Below are 20,463 nucleotides of genomic sequence, written 5' to 3'. Positions count from 1 at the left end.
CGAACAGAAAGAAAGCTTTACTTGTACCAGTCTAGATAATAAATGTATCAATTTCCGACCAACTAAAACATCATTTCAGACGTGGAACGCCAGTCAATTTGTGTGTAATCGTAATTCGAATTTTTAAGCGGCGTGGTGCAACATTTGCTACTACATAGTCTGTATTAAATATCTCGAAGAGGCTTCAGCCCTAGGTTGAACGTTAAGGTGGGTATGAACCGGTTCCGCGAATTTAGTCTTACTCAAGTCTGATTTCTTAAAGGCATTGAAGACTCGCCCCAAACAGCGTGCCGCCATCTATAAAAAGTTAACTTTCCGTTGCTTGCAAGTACAGTTTTCTCTGGTCGCTACAAAATGCAGACAGTAATGAAACCTGATACCTTGTTATCTTTAGGCTTAGCTGGACCTGAGATGTCCATCGCTGTATCGTTTGTACACTGTGCTGTGGGTATTGACCGCAGCTCTATGTATAGTAAAGGCTTCATAATTGACGCACCCCTGTAATTGACGCATCTTCAATTATTACTAGCAACGATACAGCAGGCCACCTAAACTTTTTGCAGTCAAGTAGAATTACATATTTTATGAGTTCGAATCCATTTCAGCTATTTGCTGACCAAATTGAGGTATTGTTTAAGCTTTTAACACCCTCCCCCCCAGTTTTGCACGTTTTTTGGGCATTTGGAAATCTTACACGCTAAAAACAACCAACATTACCTCAATATGATAACACTTCTCTCTGGGACCAGACCTGTCTGAGCTTAGAGGCTCAGAGCATAGCAAACAGCATCTAAAGTCAATGGATGTATACTAAGGCCTACACTACAGTTAGCTTATTGACGGATATGTCAATTTAGGGGTATGAAAGAACTTGACACGGAAGACATTTTGTGGTCAAATTTTGCTCAATTGTACGGTGCATAAGCACAGAACCTTAAATATTTTGAGATCATAACATTTCTGAGGAACTACACATATGAAAAACACATACAGTTGAGTGATTTGGATTTTTCCTTGATAGACATCGTTGATCAAATCCTTAAGTGCGTCAATTATGAGCCCACCATGCTACTGACTACACTAGTGTCTAATTACCGACAGTAGCAAGCTGTGTGTGTATTTTCTGGGATCAATGGTGGTGTCTAACACTTCTGTTACACCTCATTCGAAACTAGGTCGGATTACCGCCATTAGACGTTTCTTTTTGCACGAGTCTTCACACCCTTTAAGCACTCAAGTCTTACTAGCCAACTACTCCTAGGCTAGAAAACTGGTGTTAGTCATTCTGTGTAAAGCTAGAGCACAAACACTTTCAAGTATGCAGACCTGTCAAATCTCCCAGTTTACTGTCAGTCTTGTGGTTTTTGAGGCAAAAGTTTGCAGAAACTGATCATTTTAAATAATGTTTTGGGGAAAATAAGATTATATTTTGCCTTTAGAAGGTTATGGTTTCTAATGCTTATCACATTCTTTCCAATCATTTTATAATATCAGGAACATTCAACCATGCTTTCCTTTGACTGTTTATTTCTTTGTCAAGAGAACGTCCCATAAATAACACAATATGATAAAACTTTCCTTCTGCAGGCATTATTGAAGAAAGTCGCTAAAATGGAGCTGAATTTGACTAGAGTAGATTATATGCAGGTAATGTTTCTTCTGCAATATTTCAATCAGCCCATTATCTATTAAATTTATTCAGAATCCAAATTTCTTTAATTTAGTTGCATTATCAAGAAAGCTTACCAGTATTAATGCTAAAAAATACGGTAAAATACTCATCCTTGGAAGGAAACTAGTTTTTTAATCTTCCATTTTGTTATTAAGAGATGATGATGATGAGCAGAGTTTTGTTTGTCAATAATCTTTTGTTATTCATAATATGTTTTATCCTTCAAATGTGTCAAAATGATAAAAACTAAGTTGTAATCATTGCAATGTGAATAATTGCAATGATGCATTAAACTGACCAAGAATTGCAAGTAATTCAGCCTTGATATTTACAGGTGGGTGTAACATCTCCCCGGACGATGAAACTCCTTCCAGAAAAAAAGCACAAGGCTCCTCAGAGAGTGGCTGTTGCAGACCAGACAGGAGTGTTACAGTGTTTCAACATGAAGAAGGGAGAAGCACAGGTACAGAATGCAACAATATTTCAAATGATTGTTCCAGATCGACAGACTAAGTAAACGTTTGTAACATTGGTGCAAAAATGACAGGGAAGTTGAACCCATTCATTCCTATACCACACCCCATCCCAAAATTTCCAGCTCTAGCCACCTATTACCATACATTGGATGGCCAGACCATGGGCAAATAGAAGTTGGAAGAAAAGAAGAATGTTTGCAGTAACTTGTGCTAGATGCAATAGAATCCACTTCTTACAAAGGTACAAAAATGGGTAAAGTGAGCAAAACTGATTCAAAATAAAATAAGGTACTGATGGGGAATGAAGTAGACTAAGTATGTGTAGAGAGTTGAAATTTTGCCACCATTTTGCATGTGAGCACTCTCAAAAACAGTTTTGCCAAAAGAGTGAGGGGAAACGCCCAGGGCACAAACTGAACACACTGCTTTTTAGGTTAGGTTGAGGATAATGATTCTAAAGGAGTGCCAGTGGTGACTAAATGGGGGCAGTGCAAGTAATATCATTTTAATATAACATTCCTTCTTTAAATCGAGAAAAAACTGCCTCCGACTGCAAAAAGCCTGTGTGGATAATAGCTTAGAAGGCGTGATGTGGTGATCCTGGCAAGATCTACTTCAGAGGCAGAATAAATGGGAGCAGAAAATAGGTTGAACAGAGAGACAAATAGACATTGAAAACGAGTATTAAAAAAAATGAGCTTTCATTTCCAAGAATATTCAAATAAAAATAAAAATATATAAATGAAAAAAAAAAAGATTGATAAATACCTAAGTTGATAAATGAAGTTTTGTTTATAATGTTTCGGTTGTATGAGATTTTCTACGTTGAATATCAGCTGCTTAATGCATTTGATGAAAAATGAATGGTGCCATCTCATCTATCAGGAAAAGAGAGTGAATAAAAATCTCAGGATACAGTGTGATTTTTCACAGTTATGCTACTATGTTTGGCTGTTTAAGAATCTAGTTTTTCCATGGCCATAAATTGATGTCCAAGCCACAGGAGAATGCTGACATTGTGATGAAATAACTTGGTGACATCTAAATCCTATGTGCATTTAAAAAGAATGAAATATAGGATAAAGTTTCTTTTGTACTCTTTCATAGTTTATCTTTGTGCATATACAAGTGTCCATTCAATTTTCTTTGTGTAAAAACACTCTAGTTTGGTTGTTGCATTTTATCAGAGTAGTCTACCATTCTTAGCCTTTTTTAAAAATGTCAGTTAACCGTATATAATTTGCTATGATTTTTCACATCTTAGGTCGCCTTTAAGACACTGCCTGGCACCAAGATAACAAGGGTGGAGCTTGGTGGTGCACTTGGCTCGCCATCTGATAAAGTGTTCATTGCAACGGGCTCTGAAGTTAGGGGATTTACCAAGAAAGGAAAGCAATTTCTTGGATACGATACAAATTTGACTGAGAGTATAAAAACGATGTAAGTTTGCCAGGAGTCCGTCTTTTGGTATCGTGGAATTGTGTGTTTAAAATGTGTGTGATGTGGGAGTGTTGTTATGTGTCCTCAGTTACTTTATTAAGTTTTTCCCACATACAGGCTGGCATGAAGTAATGGGGGATGGGGGGGGTGGGGAAGGGATAGTCGGTGGGCTACAGTCCAGGGGCCTCAATCAATTTGTAGGTTGGTGGAAATATGGGATAAAGAATAGTGTATTCCACATTTTCATAACATACTTAAAATAATGAATTAAAAATAATTGAATGACATAATTGTTCCCCGGGAGCCGACCTGACTCTCTATGTTACTACATACAGATTGTAGAGTGGATCAAAAGACCAACTCTGCTTGTGACAGGAAAGTTACTGGTAACGTCTCGTCTGTGTGCCTGGACCTTAATATATGTTGTGCTTATAATCGGTTGTGTTTCTGTGTAACAATAACTTGATGAAGTTGACAGTGTTAATGTGACATAAAATCAAAATTTTTTCACATCAACTGTTAATTAAATGTCTGTGGATGGCAATTCTTAATTTTAAGGATAGAATTTACCATGTACGTCGCATGGTAAACCTAAAACATTCTCATGTAAGAATGACTGTCTACCTATTTGAAAGTTGCAAGTTTTTTCTTTTTCTTTTTAACTAGACTGCATATTTTGGCCAATATATCATGTTTTAGTGAGTTTTAAGTGAGAAGAATGACATCAGAAATTATTCCTAAATCAGTTTGTCAACGTGACAATGGCATTATAAGGATATGTTGTACATCGTGTAGCAGATATACCAGGGTTTCCAAATGGATGTTGGAAAAAAATATGCAATCTTGATCCTGAAATATCTTGAGTGAAATATAATTGAATGCTATACTTTTTCCATCTGACTTTGTTTCTTATTTCTTTGATTAAAAAAAAAAAAGTTTCATTTATATCTCCATTTATTAATTTTGTACATGTGCAGTATTTGCTTAATTCTATTGCAGTCTAGTATACCGCCTTAGTATGCTTCTAAAAAGTTTTTCATTTTTTTCATTTTTTTTTCATTTTTAGGTGGGTGAGTGGAAGTCACCTCTTTCTAGGTGGGAATTACATCTTCAACCACTACATTGATTGTAAAGACGAGGACTATTACTTATGTTCGGACCGGATCAACGACGTACTCTGTCTGCCGATGGACAGGATCCAAGAGGTCACCCCGGTATTAGCCTGTCAAGACCGAGTGCTTAGAGTCCTCAATAAATCTAACATGCTGTATGAATTTGAAGTGACGGGGCCTCCTCAGTCACTCGCGTTATTCAGTGAAGAAGGAGGTTAGTTGTTGAAAATTCATTTCAGGAAGTATAAATATATAGGAAGAGAGGGAGAGAGAGAGATATCAAGGCCTGGAAGCATTTTTTTTTACGATGCTAAGCAGCCACATGTGGATTTGGGAGAAGCTGAATGGCTGATTACTTACACTTTGGTTGGTTGCCTATCCAAAGTAACAGTTAAATTTAGCTCGCTTTCAATTTTTCTATTTGATACTTGAACATCTGTTGTAAAATTCATCCTTGTCAACCATATTACTTACCTGTCTTTTCATGACAGATGCAACCTCGCTGTACTGTGTCTAAAGCACCTGGTATTAACCTCTTTAGTATACTCTCCCTGTGACCGGCCCATTCTGGTCTACCGCCCTCCTTAGTTATCATTTCTACCACTCTAAAGTATCTGCAGCACATAAAATGAGAGTAGAAAGAGTTAAATGAAAAAGAAATTATTTTGTTAAAAGTTGCTCTTTTTAAGACATCCAGCCGTGATAACACAGCAATAGCAAAACAAGAGGTGATATCTGTCTGTCTGAAATTTCCTTATAAAGTTGTGTAATTGTCTGTACTGTAGAACAGGCAGTCACATATCAGTGATTATCAAGAAGCCAAACCATCCTGGTTTATCTCAACAGGTGAGATGGGAGATGAAGTCCTCTACGGAACTACAGATGGCAAAATAGGACTGGTTCATATAGACAGGTGAGGAGAAATATCTTCTCAACATTGAGCTGACATTTTACAGAATTTTCTGGTGAATTTAGTATATAAAAGTAGTGTATAACTTAAATTTCTATCAAATTAAAATTAAATTAAATATGCAATAATGTACTGAATACCAATCAATATATATGTAAATTTATATATATATATATACATATATATATATATATATATATATATATATATATATATATATATATATATATATATATATATATATATATAAACATCAATATGATATAGATATATATATATTCATATGTTAATATAAAATAAATGTATAAATTACTATAATAACATTGTGTAAATATAAAATTACATTGAATAAAAATCTCTGTTTATTTACATGGCCAATATCATCAAGATGACCCACATTGATTTTTCTCTCGCAGAACAACCCCATCTCTGAGATGGGGTGTCCCAAATGACAAGCGGCTAGGTGGCATACTGTGTATGGATAACTTTGACATGTCTGGTGATGGCATAGAAGACCTTATCGTTGGAAGGGATGACGGTACCATTGAAGTCTTCGGGTACGACGAGGCTGACGAACCTATCCCAAAGTTTAGTGTGGTAGGTACTCTCTATCGAATCAATTTACTTCCCTTTTGTCTCTTGGGGGTGGTGGTGGGGAGAGGGTGATGGTGGGGGTAGGAAGAGTTTTTGAATGCTCTCAGTCCAGTAAATGTGTTGTAAAATCACCTTAAGGATACTGCAGTTACTATGAAAGGAAATGAAGAAACTAACTATTTTGGTAGTGATAGTTTAACCGAAACCTCAATATTACCGACTGTATCAATGCACATAAGAAAACAGAACAAGAGTATTTGACTCTTATGCATCATTTACTCCTTTACTTGTGGACTATGAAATATTGGCCAAGAAAATTTTGGTAAGCTACCATTTATGTACTTTTGAATATTTCTTAAAAGTGATTTTTTTAAATTTTTACACATCAGAGTCTCAGTGAGAGCATCAGTTCACTACAAGGAGGAGTGGTTGCCAGCCAAGGATATGAAGAAATTGTAGCATGTACCTATGCAGGTAATGTGTAGTATATTAATGTAATCGTTGGGAGTGATAATGAACTAGTTATTATAAGTCCACACAATACACAGGTAATAAACATGACAGTAGGGTCCCTGGGATGTGTGATTGTAATTGAGGAAGTGGTGAAAATGCACCCCACACATTTGTGTGAAGTTGTCTTGTAGTCTGACGATGGTTGTAGCATGTACCTTTTCAGGTTATTAAGTAAACAGATATTAACAGAATACATGGAATGTGTATTATAGATAAATACACAGATCCATGCATATAAAACTGGTCATTATGTTAAAGTTATGAAAGCAGTTTCTTTTTTGTTACTGCCTAGATTTAGAGTTAAAGTAGCTATATTTTTTGTTCTGTGTCGATCAGGTTGGATCCAAGGCTTGACCACGGAACCTCAACAGAAGAAAGCCGGACCAGGGGATATGGTACCGCTAGGAGCAGACACCCAAAACAAACTGAGCACTCTCAAGTATGTTGCTTTACCATCAAGCATAAAAATCTTTTGTTTTGTTTTAATGGTTTAGTTTGGTACCGCTAGGAGCAGACACGCAAAACAAACTGAGCACTCTCAAGTAGGTTGCTTTACCATCAAGCATAAAATCTTTTTCGATTGATTTAATGGTTTAGTCTCAGGGGATATGGTGCCGCTAGGAGCCGAAACGCAAAACAAACTGAGCACTCTCAAGTAATTTGCTGTACCATCAAGTATAAAACCTTTTGTTTTGTTTTAAATGGTTTAGTCTCAGTGGATATGGTACCGCTAGGCGCAGACACGCAAAACAAACTGAGCACTCTCAAATAGGTTGCTTTACCATCAAGCATAAAAATCTTTTGTTTTGTTTTAATGGTTTTGTCTCAGTGGCAATTTACCAATTACCAGGAGGTTTATGGTTCTAAAGTCATGGATTGCATTGCCTTGATACAACACTGTAAGCCTTCAACTTTGACTTGATTGTCATATCTTCCATAAAAGACTGTAAACCTTCAACTGTCTGTTTTGGACTTGATTTTGTCATATCTCCAATATTTTGATAACTTTTGCTTCCCACCAGATCTGAAATTGACACGTTGCAAGCCAAGGTGCTTCAAGAGCGTGATAAGTATCACATCGCAGCCATGAGCGATAAAGCCATATCGGCAGTACCTCAGTTTGACGTCAACGACAAGTTCTCTCTGAATCGGGATGACGCTAGTTACATTCTGAGCATCGAGGTGAAAGCAGCCATCGATAACGTACTATTACAGAGTGACGTCCCCATCGACCTCCTGGACACGGAGAAGAACTCGGCTGTCGTTAGCTACAGTTCCTGCGATACTGAGGTATGACAAATTAGAGGGGGAAAAAAACACTGAATTTTATTGATGATGTTCTGTGTTTATTTTTGGTCATGAAACAATATTTTTCCTGAGGAATCTGACAAGAGTCCATTTCGTGTCTGATAAGGCTTCACCGAATAACAAATGGAATCTCTGATTGTATTGCGTAAGGGTCAAAGAAATCATAGGCTATTGCTCCTGTCTGGTATGGCTACACAAAGGAACTTACCGTGTCACTAACGGTAGTGCATGGAAGTCACAAAAGCATCATGTCAAGGGGAGTAGAGGGTAAACATAATCTGAGCAGATCTGAAAAATGATTAGGGGTTACAAAATTCATTTGTGCATTGTAAATGTCAGATCAAGATTTCTACTTTCTCAAGACGACTGGCTTACTTCTCTCTACTCAGGGTTTTTTAAACTTCATTTTTTGTACCGCTTGCCAAAACAGACTTGGTGGAAATACGGTTTATGATAGATCGGTGTTCACAAGATGTGCCTTATGTTGTTTGTTTACATGTGGAGCCTTCATTTACTTAAATGATTTGATTTAGCATAGATGCACAGATGGGCAGTTACTTGTTTTATCCATGAACCCTGCACAGCTCCAGGTGAAATTTTGTAGCTTCCTTGCTCACCATGAGCCATATTTAAAAAAAAAAAAGTTGTTTTATTCCATGTTACAATAGGTGGCTGTTGTGATGTCATTCATAAATAATAACAAGCTCCTTTATTCCGGTTTTGCGTTTTAATTTATATCTTACACAGAATGGTAACTTTCTTCTGGCTACATATCGTTGTCAAGCCAACACCACCAGACTGGAGCTAAAGATTCGTTCAATCGAGGGACAGTACGGCACCCTACAAGCCTACATCACACCCAGACTGCAACCAAAGACTTGTCAGGTCAGGCAGTACAAAATCAAACCGCTCTCTCTCCATCAGAGGACACATGTCCTCGATGATACAAGGTTAGTCAGGTCAGACAGTACCAAATCAAACCACTCTTTCTCCATCAGAGGACACATGTCCTCGATGATGCAAGGTTAGTCAGGTCAGACAGTACCAAATGAAACCACTCTCTCTCCATCAGAGGACCCATGTCCCCGATGATGCAAGGTTAGTCAGGTCAGACAGTACCAAATCAAACCACTCTCTCTCCATCAGAGGACACATGTCCTCGATGATACAAAGTTAGTCAGGTCAGACAGTACCAAATCAAACCACTGTTGCTCCATCAGAGGACACATGTCCTCGATGATGCAAGTTTGTCAGGTCAGACAGTACCAAATCAAACCACTCTCACTCATTCAGAGGACACATGTCCTCTATGATGCAAGGTTAGTCAGGTCAGACAGTACCAAATCAAACCACTCTCACTCATTCAGAGGACACATGTCCTCTATGATGCAAGGTTAGTCAGGTCAGACAGTACCAAATCAAACCGCTCTCTCTCCATCAGAGGACACATGTCCTCGATGATACAAAGTTAGTCAGGTCAGACAGTACCAAATCAAACAACTTCCTCTCCATCAGAGGACACATGTCCTCGATGATGCAGGGTTAGTCAGCTCAGACAGTACCAAATCAAACCACTCTCTCTCCATCAGAGGACCCATGTCCTCGATGATGCAAGGTTAGTCAGGTCAGACAGTACCAAATCAAACCACTCTCACTCATTCAGAGGACACATGTCCTCTATGATGCAAGGTTAGTCAGGTCAGACAGTACCAAATCAAACCGCTCTCTCTCCATCAGAGGACACATGTCCTCGATGATACAAAGTTAGTCAGTTCAGACAGTACCAAATCAAACAACTTCCTCTCCATCAGAGGACACATGTCCTCGATGATGCAAGTTAGTCATTCTTTTAACCTCTTTGCAGCCTAACATTATTGTGGCAAGGAAAAAGTGAGGTCATTGTGATGTCTAAATGTCCTACACAACAAATTTACTTGCTCAAAATACAAATAAAAGGCAAAGATAACACCTTTATTTGCTATAGAAACAAATACAAGACAAAGATAAAAACCTTAATTTGCAATAAAACAAAACATACAAATATAAGGCAAAGAAAACACCTTTATTTGATATAAAAAAATATTAAAAAATACAAATACAAGGCAAGGATAACACCTTTATTTGATAAAAACATGTTTAAAAAATACTAGTACAAAGGAAGGATAACAAGGTTAACGATGTCTGTGTAAGTTCAACTATATTCAATACCAAACCTGTACAAAAATGGTCGATCAGAAGTCATCAGTACTTCCCACAAGTTTGCTAGTTTTTATTTTGTTAGTCAAACAACCTTCAGTTTCTGGGAATAATTTTTGTACGGTCAGCTCTTCCAGGAAAGCACTTTCAAAACTTTCAGCAAATTTTAAACATCTTTGCCCTTCCATAATTCCCTTCTAATTTCTGAATCAAGTAAATCAGATCAATGTATTCTCTGGTTTCCCTTTTAACATTTGTCAGAAAATGTCAAATATCGCTTTCCAGTTCTTTGGACAAAGGCGGTCACATACAATTGCAATTTTGAATTATTATCAAATGTGACCTTATTTTTATCATGCTCCGGGGGATTTTGTGATGAGGCGAAGAGAGAAGGAAACATTTCTTTCCCTCTGTCTTTAGCTGTCACAATTTATAACAGTTGAATGCATCGACTGCCTTTTAGGCGTAATTCTCTGATTAGTCTTATCGCATGTGCTCCTTGATCTGAAAATGTCACGCATAGTCCGTGAAGACCTGTTGGCTGGCAAAAGGGCAGGAGTTTTGTTCCTTCCTTTTTAATCTTTTTAAGTGCTATGACATTTGACTTTAAGTAGTACTTTAAGCTTCTTCAATACATTGAGTGACTTTTTCTTTTTTTGATTTACCTGTATTGTCTTCTCCGATTCAAGTTTAAACTATCGATAAGCCTCTTTGTGTGATTATACCTTTTATGGAGACTTTCAGCATTATAGCTTTGAGGGTAAAGAGGTATGCAACATATCCAACATGTATTACTCTTAACAGATGTAACTTTTGCCTTCACGTAATTTAACAATAAAATAGTTTGGGTGATTTATTTCATCTTCTCTAATTTGCTTCATGTTGTTTGGAGGCTTGTTTAGTATACGTGTTTGTTTGTATGTTTCTCTGTCTTTCTGTGTATTTGTTTTGTAAAAATAATACAATATTAATCCATTTGAAATGGCAACATTACCCCCCTCCCCCTCCCCCTCTAACTCATTCCTATGTATGCATATGTATGTATGTATATTAGATCCTCCTGCAAGCAGGAACTCGCAAAGAAGCCATCATTGGCTTATCAAAGCCGCAAGCTGACCGAAGTCAGTCTCTTAGATTCATATTTAATGTCCATGATTATGAATTGTTAATTGTCAACAACTCTGTAACTGGACGACATACATTAATCTTGGAGTGACTTGAACTCGGGACCTTATGATTTAAAGGCACCGATGTTAACCACTGAGCGAACACTCCTTCTGTTTATATCTGTTCTGTTTATTTTTCAGGCCGATGAATACCTTAAAGCTGACAGGTCAGTTTAGTTTGGCCGAGATTCATTCCTGGGTGTCATACTGTCTCCCAGAGATCCCCGAACGTACCCCGCCGGGAGATTCTATCAATTTCTACTTTCTCTCCACCTTCCTGGACACACAGTTAGATTGCCTCTACAAGTGAGTTACCACTTCTCCCTACACAGTTTAATTAAGATGTCAAGAAGTTTCAATATTTCCTTAGGTGCAATCTTTCTCAGCCAGTTTTTGTGATTTTTCTCAACGTTACTGTTTTGTTATCTTTCGCTGTGTTAAGACAGACATGTTCCTCACCTGCACTGCACCTGTGACCTTTGACTTTATTTACCATGGTAACCACATATTTTGATAGTACACGCAAGATGAAGGCTTAAATTATTTAAGTCCGAGACTCAGTGACAGAGGACAAATTACTATTTGATGCCAATGTGTAATGAAATGTAAACATAAATTGTGTTAGTCATAACCTGGTGATTGAGCAATATGTTTGCATAATTTCTGAAAATCAGATAGAAAATTTGATCGCAAAATAACGATATGTATTAAAGTGCATAAAAGGGTCTCATGAAGTTAGAAAGCAATAAAAAAGATGTTTATTATCAAAAAAAAACTGTATAGAATTATGTTATTTGTGTTAGATGTGATACTTGAGTGATTAAACTTTATAACTTTATAACTTATGATCTGGCTGTCACATTTTAATGGCCGGTGAGTCATTCAACTCCCCAACTCTCTGTGCGTCATTTCTCCAGGAAAGGCGAAGGGACTTTCCGTTCCGATAATATATCCACCATATCAATCCTGAAAGACGTCTTATCCAAAGAGGCCACTCGTAGGAAGATCAACCTCAACATCTCTTACGAGCTGGAAGAGAACTCCATCCCAGACACTCTGAGGAGGATTCACCCCAAATTAGAATATCAACTCCTCCTAGCCAAGAAAGTGCAATTGATTGATGCCCTCAAGGTGAGACATTCCCACCGTTTAAAGTGCTCTGCTTAATTTCCTGTCTGATCTAGGAAGATTTCCTGTTCTTCAGGAGCAATGAATTACTTCTCCAGAGGGACAAACACAGACGACAGGCACTTCTCTTTTCTTTGATATCGTTCAAAAGCTGTTCAAATAAATGAAGTTAAATTCAGAAGCTTAAGACCTGGAGTGTCGTCGTGCCTGATAGTGCTCTGACACTGTACACTTTCCACGTGCCTGCGGTGGCAGTATCTTACAGACAGACAGACAGACGAACAAAACCAATGAAAAATGCAAAGTATCACAAAACAAAAGCAAACAAGTTTCTGTAGCAATATTCCAACTTGATCAAGGTCTCTGAGATGGAATTCTCTGGTCATATCCAGTATCAAGAGATGTATATATTTAAAGTAAATTTTGGTGACAAATTTTGGGGTAAATTTTGATTTGGTTTTGTAGAAATTGATGTCAGAGATGATGAAATCAGATTTTATTTTTTATAACTCTCCTTTAATCTAATTAGAATACTTTAGAGGTTTTTGAAAATTTAGAAAGGTTTATTGACACAGGATTTCTGTTATTATTATTTTTTTTGGCTTTTTATTATTCATGATCATGGGGCAGGGGTGGATCCAGGAGTTAAGAATAGAAAGGAAGAGTGGGTCTGGGATCATTGAAATTTACCTCCGTGTAGGGGTGGGGATGTGGGGGTGGGGGAGGTGGGTCCAAGAATAAACATTTAGATGTGAAATAATGTATTTTGAGGGCATATATAGTGCTATAAAATTAGGTGTATATGCAAATTTGTTCTAATGAAGAAATTTAAGTTTATGGTTAGGTTTGAAAAGGGGTGGTGGTGTTGGGGGTGGGTGTACACTCCCTTCTGGATCTGCACATGTTCATAGCTTACTACAGTTACTTTCAATTGTGTTTTGACTTCATATATATATTGAGGTTTGAAAGATGGACTTATAGAATATAAAGAACCTTTTTCAGTGAAAAAACCTCCAACCTCCACTGGGATGAGAGCCTGGAAGTTCTTGGCCTCTCTATGATGAATATGCATTCGATAAAATAGTTTCATCACATCTTTGTCTTTTACCTTGAAGGAACTGCAAATCCATGAGGGAGGGGGACTAGATTTCATGTCTCCGGAATATCGCCAGATTTTGGAAGAAAGCGAAACGCTTAAAGATGAATACAAGAAACAGCCGTGTCATCTGGAAAGACTCTACGGTAGGTCAAAATTCAAATATTGGAAATTTAAAGGGGTATTGTGGTGACAGACAATGTAAATATTTAAAGAAGGAAAATAAACATATTCTACACTATTATTCAAAACCCAATTTTTAATCACTTTTCTCTAACTCGAGAGATGGCTGATTCGAACGTAAGCGACCCTTGAAAATCTAAAACCCTCTCATACTTCAGGAAGTGGATCACAATAGGTGACCTCTGACATCATTATATATGTGTTCCAAAAGCTTTCAAAAAAAGCTACTTTTCTCCAAAATCTCTTAACTTTCTTGTTGATTTTGTCTTTTCAAAGTGATACATTTTGGAATGTGTGCCTAGCTGTCAATAATCTCCACATTAAGAATTTCAATAAAAATGTGACTTTTTTTGGTTAAAATATTAGTTTGTTATGATGATAAAGGATTGAAATGAAGGAAATAAAAACAGAGTCATTTCAGATCATGTGCTGTGATGACATCATCATTCACCATGCTGTTGCCTGATGCATTCACAAAATATCACCAAATTTGCAAACAAAAAATAATTTATATCTTTGATATACAAATCAAATTTTTGTCAGCCAGGCACACTTATGTTGTCACAGAAATGCATCAAACTTTCACAATTATTTTTTACTTTTTGCCAAGTCACTTTTTTTAAATGAAACTGAATTTATACTCAAGCTAGTTTAACAGCATTTGTTATGGAAATTGAGTATCTTCTGGTATTTAAGAAAAAAAAGAGCAAAAAAGTGCTTTAATATAAAGTGAAATGAAAGTCCTGGTCCAACATTATTAACAAATGAAATCCAAAAGTTGAACCAAATCTTGATTGTACCTTTGATGATATCTAGGACAAGAATAACCATGCTTGCTTATTGCTCGGGCTATGTAACAAATTCATCGTGGATCAAGGAATAAGGTCATGTTGCTTTAATGTGATCTTTTAGTCAGTACTGGAAAAGTTTCAATGTAATAAAATTTCTCTCATTTCTGTCTCTCAAGGTAAACAAACCCATGACATAATTGCATTTTGTCACATTTTCATATTGTACACACACATACAAAGGTAATTAAAGGTATAGGCCTGCTTGTGGGTGCAATTAAAATTTGGTATTGTTTGACAGTTGAACATGTTCAGTCAACAAACATTTTGACTTGAAAAGTATCAACTGTTTGCCTCTGTTCATGTTGTTTACGAATGTGAAGTTTTTTTTTTCAGTACCCTCCCTCTCTATCTATCTGTCTTCTTTCTTTTTTTTCTTCTTGTTAAAGTACGAAACCTTAGTAGGGTAGCCATCGGTCATGAGGCAAGATTTTGGGGGGGGGGGGACTTGTTCTCGATGGTTGAACTCATTAACACAGCTAAAAGGGCAAATCTTTCAACTAGATTACGAGCACGTAAAAATGGCACGAAAAAAGAAAAAAACGGTTCTGACATCGTTGAAAGTAATTAGATAGTTTGTTTCCTTTGGTTTTGGGGATGCCATTATCCCAATCGTCTTTTGAAAACATTTGAAAGCAACATACTTAGGGAATTAGTATTCTGTAGCTGTTAAAACATTCAAACTTGAAATATAAGAAAGTAAATTAAAGTATGACATTAGGCAGAATAATAAATCTTGATATATTGAGTGTAGTACAAGAAAGAAAGATAAAAAGTGCTAGCAAGTTTTCTACATAGGATTTCCAGTTTTGTAAGATATTCACCTTGTAAAAATAAACTAACTCTATGAAGATGCAAATGTGGTATAGAAATTTATAACAAAACTTAATTTTTGTGCCTAATTTCAAGTATCTGTTGAAAGAGACAGAATTTATTCTTTTCATTTATCTAAATATGTAAAAGGAGAATTAGTGAAAACTTTGGGAGAAAAAAATTTAAAAAAATATTTTTTCACTTAGATAAAGTTTTACCATTGTTCACATATAATTGTCTCCTATGTGTACCTGAATCCTTTCCCCATCCCACCCTTGTTCAAATTCGACCTGCACTCCCCCCCCCCCTCCCTCCCTGTCTCCCCAAATTTCTTGCAGGCAGTATAAATGGCGATTGCCCACTTTATAGTTAGTTTATTCCTGCACATAAAATCATGGGCGAGTAATCAATCGTCCATCAACTCACACAACTTCCCGAGTGAATGTTTCAAGCATTGCCAATTACTAACCTCTTATATTCTCCCGTCTTTTTTTGATTTTCTTTGGTTTTAGGCATGATCACAGATCTCTTCATAGACAAATTCAAGTTCAAAGGAACTAACGTAAAAACGAAAGTTCCCCAGCTTCTCGAAGTGCTGGATAATTACGAGCTGCAGAACTTGGTGGATTTTTTCAACACGGGAGGATCATGAAACAATTGGCTGCAGTCTAGTTTTTCTAACAGAATTTCAAAGCACAAGCTGGTCCCTACCGGCAGAAAAAATGGATGTAAAGTATGAAAAGTATTTTTTATAGCAAAATGTTGGTCGATGCTGGAGATTGCAAACATTTTATTGATTAGTACTTCCTCGGCTGCTGTGGCATTTCAGATTATTCCCAGACAACGAGGAGTGTTACTGTATAAAGACAAATTGTATGACTCAGTGGAAGGGTACGAAGGGTGACAGATTCGGGCAAAGTTTGAGTGCGTCTGATTATGTTTGGATATTAGGCGTATCTGGGAATGTGGAAGGGGGGGGGGTGGGTTAGTAGATAGTTTGAGGGAACTGATACAGATGTCTCTAAGTTAATATATACTAATATATACCAACAGTCTTTTTTTCTTGTGATCAGCAAATGTTACCTTTCTTTTGGGATATGTGATAGCACCTCGATGAAAATGTGTTCCATAGGTCACAGTCGGCAGCCCGCCTCTTAATTTTCTCTTCTGGCGTGTGCTAACATCGGGCCTCATTTTAACAGCTCTGTTGTAACTTTAGACTTGATATCATCCTTCAAAGTCCTTGAATTTATCTGGGAAGCTGATCTCATTTTAAGAGCTAAATGTCGTCATAGTTTTCATCCGGAACAAAACTCATTCGCCGTCCTCTGTCTCTTTCTTTCTGCCCTGTCACTTTCAGGCTCCTAAACTTTCACTTTTTGTTATATCTGTCGATGAGTTCTCTACAGAGCTCCGTTTCCCCTAAGAGCTAACAGAAGTGTCTTCGGAAAGACTTCAAGACCCTTTAGGTTAGACAGTAGCTTAAGAGTGTGCCTGACCTTCCTAAAATATTGTCAGAGAGGGTTATTTTTAGAAGAGAGTTTGCAACAATGTTAGCTATGTATAACCTTGTAAGATATGAACTGAATAGAAGGACATGTGACAATTTGAGGCACATGCTAAGAAAGACCATCTTCTCTGGCTCTTTGAGGAATCACTCATGGGATAGTTGAACAGTCATTGCTGAACGATTGGAGTATAAGGTTGGCAGGATGAAGATGGGGCATAGATTAGCATCACTGATGTGAAGATGGTATGCAGGTGAAGGGGAGATGGTTTAACATCCCAGGGGTAAGGTTGGTGGACAGGAGAAGGAAACATAGATCAGCATCACTGATGTGAAGATGGTATGCAGGTGAAGGGGAGATGGTTTAACATCCCTGGGTGTAAGGTTGGTGGACAAGAGAATGAACATAGATTAGCATCACTGATGTGAAGATGGTATGCAGGTGAAGGGGAGATGGTTTAACATCCTTGGTGTAAGGTTGGTGGAAAGGAGAAGGAAACATAGATCAGCATCACTGATGTGAAGATGGTATGCAGGTGAAGGGGAGATGGTTTAACATCCCTGGGTGTAAGGTTGGTGGACAAGAGAATGAACATAGATTAGCATCACTGATGTGAAGATGGTATGCAGGTGAAGGGGAGATGGTTTAACATCCCAGGGGTAAGGTTGGTGGACAGGAGAAGGAAACATAGATCAGCATCACTGATGTGAAGATGGTATGCAGGTGAAGGGGAGATGGTTTAACATCCCTGGGTGTAAGGTTGGTGGACAAGAGAATGAACATAGATTAGCATCACTGATGTGAAGATGGTATGCAGGTGAAGGGGAGATGGTTTAGCATCCCAGGGTGTAAGGTTGGTGGACAAGAGAAGGAACATAGATTAGCATCACTAATGTGAAGATGGTAGGCAGGTGAAGGGGAGATGGTTTAGCATCCTTGGTGTAAGGTTGGTGGAGAGGAGAAGGAACATAGATTAGCATCACTAATGTGAAGATGGTATGCAGGTGAAGGGGAGATGGTTAAACATCCCAGGGTGTAAGGTTGGTGGACAAGAGAAGGAACATAGATTAGCATCACTAATGTGAAGATGGTAGGCAGGTGAAGGGGAGATCGTTTAGCATCCTTGGTGTAAGGTTGGTGGAGAGGAAAAGGAACATAGATTAGCATCACTGATGTGAAGATGGTAGGCAGGTGAAGGGAAGATGGTTTAGCATTATTGGTGTAAGGTTGGTGGAGAGGAGAAGGAACATAGATTAACATCACTGATGTGAAGATGGTAGGCAGGTGAAGGGGACACGAAAAAGCATCCCTGGGATAAGGTCGGTGGAGAGGAGAAGGAACATTGAATATCATCCCTGAGTTAAGACTGGCAGGAGAGGGGACAGAAGATACCTTCCTCGAGTCATATAGGATTGAAAAAAAATGGGTTAGGTTTAGTCATAAAGTGGAGTTAATGTTATTCAACATGTAGTGCACCTTATGAATGGCAAAATATTATTTGAAAACATTGCGAATTGCAAAACTCATCTCCGTCTGGAGCTTTCTGCAAAACGTTGTGATTCTGTTTACATCTTCTGGTTTTCATATTCTAATCAAAGACCAAAAGACAAAAACAACACCCCCAGGAACAAGGTGCAAAGATTTGAGTGGTAAAGCCGATGGAAGATTGACTTCGTCCAGCGGCATTTCCGCAATTACCTGTGCACCTGTGCCTCTGCCGGAATAACAAAGTAATTCTATTAGTCCACTTTACTTCTGTGAGATAAAAGCAGGAACGAGATGGAAGGTTTTAACCTTCAGAATAGCGGTCTCCTGAAGAAGTTACAGTCACTCTTCTGCACATTGTAGTATTCAATATGTTGACCCAGCCAGCTCATTTATGAATGCTTTTATAGTCACTCACAAAAAATTGCAAGATTACTAAAAGAAAAAAGACCACAGTGTTTCAGAAACTAACAGCATATTGTAAGTAAGTTCTTGAATGTTCTGAAATGTAATCTAAACAAATGATATTTAAACTTGGTGAGCAAATTTTTTTTTTCTTTTGCCGGGTTGCCATTATGGTGACATAGGTTGAGTAACACACTCGGTCATCACACAGAATCCAGGTACAATCTAGCAATGTTTCATTTTACCTCACTTTACGATAACGCATTTGAGAAAAATACTTTAAGATTTGCTTGCACGTTTAGTCTCATGATCAAGGATGACATTAAGATCGTCCTGGTTTGTGGCTCTACTGTCTCTAAGAAAATGGCTCTAAGATCACGGCTGTGGGTCTTCACTTTAAGAAGCTCTTTGAAGAGTGGAACAGACAAGTCTGTAAAAGGGGTCTAGTAGCAACTGGAATTGTGGAGAGGAGGCTGGTGAAGAATCAATTGGGGAAATTTCCTAGCAACACCAACTCCCCCCACCACGCCTGTTATTATCCCCCCTCCACACCCCTGTCACCATCCTGCAACTTGCCCATATGAAATATACCAATGACTTCTTGGTGACCCTCATTGAATACTCAACCACCTCAAGGCAAATTCTATTGATGCCACTTACATATATTGGAGATGTTCATGGGAAAGAAAAGAATATGCAACTGTTATAGGCATTTCGTAGAAAGCATGTGGATTACTGATAGATTTAATTTTTGATCACCGGTAGGCAATATTCTAGAATTCTAGAAATGGTCTTTCCTTTCCGTCCATTAAATTATGCATCCTTGAGACCAGAAAGTATTCTTGTGGTAGGAAAGCCATAGGGATGTATTGATTTATCTATAGTTTATGACCTCAACGTCAATAATTTATTCTTCAAAACTTAAACCATTTGGAACTTAAGCTGTTAGCAAAGCAGGTATCTTGCAGGTTGGGGAAATTATTTGATGAATGGAATCAAAACAACCATTTTTCTACCATCTTTATATAACTTACCTGATAAGTGTAAGTTGGCTCCTTGTGAGGCAGTGATTTTTAACTTTTTTTTATTTATTGGGGGGGGGGGGAGTGGCATTGGTTTGTTTTTCATGAAAAAGTTTTAAAATATTTATTTTGGTATAACTTATTTATGCTTGTTCAGGTTAATTTAGTTTTAAATGAATTGTTTTTCTTTTCTGTTCTTTTTTCTCATTTAAAAACAAAAAATTCAGAACTGTAGTAATGATGTATAATTTAGCACTTACATAGAATTAAGATATGAATTTAATAGAATCACCTTGAATTTAAAATTACTATATTGTAAAATAAATGTGAATTGTAAACAATGTGAATTTGTTGTATGTGTCTATTTATTTTTTACCTTTGGTGATAAACTATTCGTAGCAAAATGCGTCTAAGCTATTCAGTTTACTGTTTTTCTAGTCAGTTGTTTTCATTTGTCTGACATGTGGAGTCCCTGGGGATACCTCCACCCTACCCCTCCCCCCACCTCTTCAGATAACAAAACCTATATACAATCATACCATAACCTCCAAGTTCTAAAATATTCTTTCTACTCAACTGAATAGTTCC

At 37.4% G+C, this 20,463-nt stretch overlaps 2 protein-coding genes across 12 annotated transcripts in view; both read left to right on the top strand.

Moving 5' to 3' along the window:
* Positions 1 to 20,463, top strand: part of LOC139979493 (protein FAM114A2-like) — a 314,900-nt gene that overhangs the window by 37,535 nt on the left and 256,902 nt on the right. Inside the window, exon 13 of one of the 2 annotated variants that reach the window (XM_071990344.1) lies at positions 2,659 to 2,668. The exons of the other annotated variant lie outside the window; for it this stretch is intronic. The gene's annotated coding sequence lies outside the window, so the exon portion shown is untranslated. Of the gene's footprint in view, positions 1 to 2,658; positions 2,669 to 20,463 lie in introns of those variants that run through there. 2 annotated transcript variants of the gene reach the window in all.
* LOC139979489 (BBSome complex member BBS7-like) lies at positions 129 to 20,216 on the top strand. Of its 10 annotated transcripts, none has more exons than XM_071990338.1 (18): positions 129 to 207; positions 1,588 to 1,647; positions 2,007 to 2,135; positions 3,413 to 3,588; positions 4,655 to 4,914; positions 5,547 to 5,613; positions 6,027 to 6,207; positions 6,594 to 6,678; positions 7,054 to 7,156; positions 7,740 to 8,007; positions 8,773 to 8,975; positions 11,529 to 11,693; positions 12,305 to 12,518; positions 13,631 to 13,757; positions 15,968 to 17,216; positions 17,405 to 17,439; positions 17,910 to 18,096; positions 18,283 to 20,216. In XM_071990338.1, exons 2-15 carry the CDS (start codon positions 1,612 to 1,614, stop codon positions 16,105 to 16,107), a joined length of 2,154 nt encoding a protein of 717 aa, XP_071846439.1. In that variant the 5' UTR covers positions 129 to 207; positions 1,588 to 1,611; the 3' UTR covers positions 16,108 to 17,216; positions 17,405 to 17,439; positions 17,910 to 18,096; positions 18,283 to 20,216. The 10 variants fall into 10 exon arrangements, with proteins under 10 accessions (XP_071846439.1, XP_071846437.1, XP_071846433.1 ...); XM_071990336.1 differs by lacking the exon at positions 17,405 to 17,439 and adding an exon at positions 17,347 to 17,404 and having other exon boundaries at positions 15,968 to 17,251; positions 17,499 to 18,096; XM_071990332.1 differs by adding an exon at positions 8,985 to 9,049 and having other exon boundaries at positions 8,773 to 8,910; positions 15,968 to 18,096.

The sequence above is a fragment of the Apostichopus japonicus genome, chromosome 14 (genome assembly GCF_037975245.1).
Source record: "Apostichopus japonicus isolate 1M-3 chromosome 14, ASM3797524v1, whole genome shotgun sequence".
NCBI classification, from domain to species: domain Eukaryota; kingdom Metazoa; phylum Echinodermata; class Holothuroidea; order Aspidochirotida; family Stichopodidae; genus Apostichopus; species Apostichopus japonicus.
Note: the sequence above shows the minus strand (reverse complement) of the source record. Positions and strands in the feature narration are given on the sequence as shown.